This window comes from Xiphophorus hellerii, chromosome 5 (assembly GCF_003331165.1).
Source record: "Xiphophorus hellerii strain 12219 chromosome 5, Xiphophorus_hellerii-4.1, whole genome shotgun sequence".
Taxonomy (NCBI): Eukaryota; Metazoa; Chordata; class Actinopteri; order Cyprinodontiformes; family Poeciliidae; genus Xiphophorus; species Xiphophorus hellerii.
In genome coordinates, this window is record NC_045676.1 from 27,309,845 (window position 1) to 27,315,288 (window position 5,444).

General features: G+C 37.8%; 1 protein-coding gene across 1 annotated transcript; it reads left to right on the forward strand.

Annotated features, from left to right (window-relative positions):
* Positions 1-521: 521 nt before the first annotated feature.
* LOC116719376 (uncharacterized) lies at positions 522-3,224 on the forward strand (the record flags this gene model as incomplete). Its single annotated transcript, XM_032561873.1, has 7 exons — positions 522-714; positions 913-1,227; positions 1,308-1,541; positions 1,613-1,711; positions 1,886-2,104; positions 2,247-2,579; positions 2,896-3,224. Coding segments are annotated over exons 1-7 (1,587 nt in total), but the record flags the coding sequence as incomplete, so codon positions are not given.
* Positions 3,225-5,444: the final 2,220 nt, after the last annotated feature.

The following is a 5,444-nucleotide window of genomic DNA, read 5'->3' on the forward strand; positions in this document are numbered from 1 at the left end:
TGTTGATCAATTGAAACACTAAGTGCTTTGCTTCCCGTTTTTATTGACGCTCATGATCTTCACTCATCATGTCATTCACTTGCTGTGCTGCCTCATCATCATGTGTTTCACCTGATCTTCCACTCATGAAAGCTCTTGATCTTTCACTGTTTACTGTGAATCCCTGGTAATATAAGTCACATAACCTGCATCATGTCTGCTTTTCTATTTCCTCTGCTTCTTCTCCAAAAAAATGTTAAGTGTCAATTTCCTGTTTCTGGGATTCTATAGCTACTGTCTGTTAGTTTTTCTGATTATGTTAAGATGTAGCCTTGTGTCTTTGTGTTCTATTTAAAACAGGAGAAAGTAAAAAAAAAACATGAATTTTTAACAATGTATGAATTTTATAGCACATTATCCTAAATCAGTACCAGAAGTAGTGATGCAGTGTCTCAGGTTTTTCACTAGAGGTCTCCTCTTTCTGAAAGGAAAATGATAAAGTAGGAAGTGACTTTCTAGTTTCTCAGACAGATTCACATGAAGCAGCTTTCACTAGACTGCTGTTGAGCTGAACTGTTCTTCCTTCGACTATTTTAATAACCTTTCATTAAACTGCAGCTGGAATAAGGCAAATAAATCAATTCTAGCAATATTTTTAATAGCAGTATTCAACGACAATGATGTTTTTATCAGCAGCTGGATGTGTGTGGATGGTTTATATTCTCTGCATCTCAGGTACGTTGAACTGCTTTAGCTGTTTTAATTGAATTTTGTAAGTTTGTTTGATAAAACATAGTTTTGACTTGATGAACCTTTATGCAGTATTTAGAAATATGGTCACAATCCATAACAGTGTGACGAATGTGTAACTTTATAGAATATTACACCAAAAACAGAAAAATCAAATTTTAGTTGATCTAATCTTTGTTTCAGGTGTTGAAGGAAAACCAAACAGCATCTTTGCTTTGAAAGGATCATCAGTGAATCTGAGCTGCTCAGCTCCACATTCAGCTGCAAAGGTCAAATGGTACATGGTGAGCAAGAGTAATGCAGAATATGTTTATCATGATGTGTCTGCACATAGAAATCATGAAGAGTTCAGTTTATCAGAGGATGATTTCACTCTGACAATCAGAGATCTAACAGAGGACAAGACAAAAAGTTACTGCTGTAGTGAAACTATTCCTAAAGAGAGACCAGATGAAACCGACAGCTGTCAGCAGAACAGCATTCAGCTCCAGGTTATAGGTATGTTTTTTGTTAAATACGTTTCAGTTATTAAACAATATTATTAAAGTGATGCTTGTTTTTTATTAACAATATCTCAGACCTCCAGGTAAAGGTGTTTCCTGCCTCAGAGGGACAGAAAGTGAGTCTGATGTGCTCAAGCAGCTGTTCTCTGACTGAAAGCCCTGCAGCCTTCATCTGGTACCAGAACGGAGAGTTCCTCTATGAGGACTGGTCCCCCTGGTACCAAGAGCTGGTCAGCAGTGATCAGGCAGTCAGATACTCCTGTGCTATCAAAGGCTACGAGGATCTCAGAGCTCCTGACGTCTCAGTGGGTCAGTGACCGTGATTAGCTTATTTTCCGTCTCTTCTGGTGAGACACTTCCTGATCTCTGGTTCTGTTCAGATTCTGTCTCAGGGAGCTGCTTCAGTGTGACCTACGCTGAAGGCACAATGTGTTCCTACAAATCACAGAAACAGTCCTGCTCCATCACATTTCCTACAGGTGATGGCACAATCATCTGCTGGTTTTAAATCGGCTCTAATTTTTCTACAGCAACTATAGAAATATTCATACTTTATCAACCTGTTCACACTTATAATATTCTTTATGATTCAATAATTTGTCTCATCAACATAAAAAGTAAATATCCGAAACATGTTCATTATGTCCCAACAGAAATTCGTGTTGAAAGGACAGAATCAGAGAATGACCATATCAAGATGACGTGTAACTCCAGCTGTTCTCTGACTGACAACAAAACTTCATTTCAGTTGTATGAAAACACAGAAACTGGTGAACAGAAAGTTGATCAAAACTCTGTAGTTCCCATCTCATCAACAGATAGCTTCTTCTGCACTGTTAAGGATCGTCATGATCTGCTTTCTAATGAAGTTTGTGAGTATGAACTATTCTGTAGTATTAATATACTGATTAAAAGAGAGAGAATTGTATTATTTTTCAACATTTATCTTTATTCAGAAACATACTATATTGTAATTTGAAAAATTATTTTAATTTATCATTCTCTCGTATTCAGGTGTTAACGGTAGCGACTGCTGGACTGTGAATTATGACAGCAGGAGAATCTGTGGCCTGAAAGGTTCATCAGTGAACATCTCCAGCAAATACTCACATCCTGAGCACCAACAGCCACTGACTAAACGCTGGTATAAAATGAAGATAAATACAAAGCTGGAGGAAGAGGTGATGGAGAATAATACTGATGTGAATTATCAGGATGACACGAGGAACCAACACATCCTCAGTTTAAACAACCTGGATGAGAAAAACTCAGGAGAATACGAGTTCAGAATCAAAACAGACATCAGAAAATCATCTCATTTTCCTGGAGTTACTCTGATTGTAACAGGTAAATATGATGAGTTTTTATATGTAATGGTTTCCCATCTAAATGTGTTACTTTTAGATTCTATTCTGAAAATGTTCATGTTACAAAATTTAAAGTCTGAGTCTGGAATTTGTATGTCTAGGTAAACATAACGTTTGTACATTTAATTAACATTTCATATCTTAAATATTATAATAAGACACCCATCCTGTAGCTGGAGGTAATTTCTAATAAAATGACTAAACTACAATTTAGTTACATCTCCTGAGCCTATTCTCATAGAACCACTGACTAAATGTTACTCTTCTGTTCACTGATTAGTCCAACTGTCCTTCAGGTCTCCTAGTGGATGTGCGACCTGCTGCAGAGGTCACTGAGGGTCAGAGAGTCACATTGACCTGCAGCACCAGCTGTCCTCTCAGTGAAAACACAAACTACATTTGGTACTTTAACAGTCGGCCTCTGAGTCTGACTAAAACACGAAACAACCATCTGATTATAGATGCAGTTAGCAGACAGGATGAAGGAAACTACTCCTGTTCTGTTGAAACGCTAAACTCACCTGGAAAGACTCTGACTGTACAACAGTCAACAACAACCTCTTCAGCAACAACAGTAAACTGGATACGAACAGCTGCAGGACTCTCTGTGTTTCTTTTGGTCCTGTTACCTTTGACTGTTTTCTTGTATAGGTGATTATCACAGCCGTTACTAATAGTTAACATGTTATACTCACTATAAGCTCCATCTTCACTGTTTATGTTTTATCAATTTCACCAAGCAGGAAATTCAAGCCCTCTCATCAGTCTTCTAAAAGTGAGCCTGTCAACAATATGGATGAGGTAAACCTGTTTTTTTCTGCTTCTTTCCTTATCCACATATCACCCTGTTGACATAAAGATGTTAATTTTCACTTGGAAGTGTTACCAAACTCTATACCTTTATGTCATTTTAAGAATGATTATTTGCTCACTTGAATTAAAAATGTAATATTTATTTTTCATTAGATACATACTGGTGATATGTATGAAGAGTTTGCAGCTCAACCAGCAGAACAGGAGCTTCATTACAGCCAGATAGCTTTGGAGAAAATGAACCCCATTTACTCCAGCGTCCAGAAGCATCCAGAGCAAGAGCATGTCGCCTATTCTGTGGTCAGAACAAGAACAAGCACAAATTCAGATTCAAGCAGATAGAACCAACATCTGTGGGTCTAACCATGTGTTGTGTTGTTTTTATACTTTCAAGACAAAGTTTAATAGTGGTTAAAAGGACAGTTTTATTAATAAACAAACAAAAACTATATTGCTAGTGCCTGCAACCTGATGTTAACTTCAGGCATTACTATAAAGGTTTGTTTCTGTAGTCAATCAACCAATCAATCAAATTATACCTCACATTTCAGCAACAAGGCATTTCAAAGTGCTTTACATCATAACAACACAAAGTCATGCAACATAGAGTCAACAATCAAAACATTACATTAAGTCAAATGCCATCGTTACATTCTTAATCCATTATACTTCAAAGGCAACTCTAACCAGCTGGGTTTTTAAGTTGAGATTTAAGACTTCTTTTGTGCAAATTGCTATTTATGTGCAAATATATGCTTAAAGTGCAGTGCTAAATAAAGTGCTTGTTAATAAAGTGCAAAAAGTGCTTTTAAAAGTGCTATACAGTGATTTAAGTAAAAATAAATGAATAGAATAATGAAGATCTCTTCATTACACGTTCATTTTTTAAAAATAAACAAGGTGCAGAATTCTAGAACACTGTCAAAGGTTACCATAGCCTGGACAATCCTATGATGTCACAAGACATGTTGTGATGTCACCACAGAACTTCACTTGAAGTTCAGTGATTAGTTCTTGTGCTTGTCAGAAAGCACAAGGTCCAGTGACGACTGCTTCTACAGAAAACCCTGTTTGGATCATTTTTGAGACAGTTTTTGAGAAAAATGGAGACTCAGACGAAGGAATTCTTTGAAGAGGAGATTCAATGCCAGGAAGATGGACGGAAAAACAAGCATAGTCAGGATGCCTGGATTCAAGGCAAAGATACCCAAAGCGGTGATTCCTGTGAGGAGGAAATTAACAGGCTAAAGACGCTCTTGAATTCGGAAAGAGCCAGATTCAACGAGGAACGCCAAAGAGCAAACAACTTGGCTAAAGAACTGCATGACGCGAAACTCAAACTAAAAAAATGCGAGTTTAGTGAAAACGACGTTGGCGTGTGCCGTGAAGCAAAACAAGGATCCAATGCCAGTGAGGACATCGTGTTTTCTGAGCTCCTCATGGAAAATAAAGCCCTCCAATATCAGCTACAATCTTCTCAAGAAAAAGAGGCACTTTTACAGCGAGAAATGCAGGAAAGTACGGCCTTATATCAGGAAGTCCTTGCTAAGCTAGAAACTGACATTTTTAATCTGTCAGAACAGGTGGCAACTTTACAGGAAGAGCTGGACGTAGAAAGAACAGCTAACTCTCGAACAAATACAAACAAGAGGTTTTTTAAGATGATAAAAGATGGAAACACAGGACAGAGTACAGAACTGAAGACATGTCTCCAGAGCAAGCTGGACCAAGTCAAAGAGGAAAACCGGGAAATGACAAAGAAATTTGAAATGGATGTTTTAACTCATAAGAAACGGATATGTTCACTGGAGAGGGAGCTGCAAGACGACAGAGAATCTCATGCACAGATAGTGAAAATCAACCAAATGCTTTACTCAGAGCTGCAAGCTGAGAATGCAACTCTTTGTCAAAAAATGGCTGCAGTGCACGACGAGTCCCTAGAGACACAGAGATTCATCCAGGAAGAGCTGGACCAAGCCAAAGAGGCAAACCGGGAAATGACAAAGAAATTTGAAATGGATGTTTTAACTCA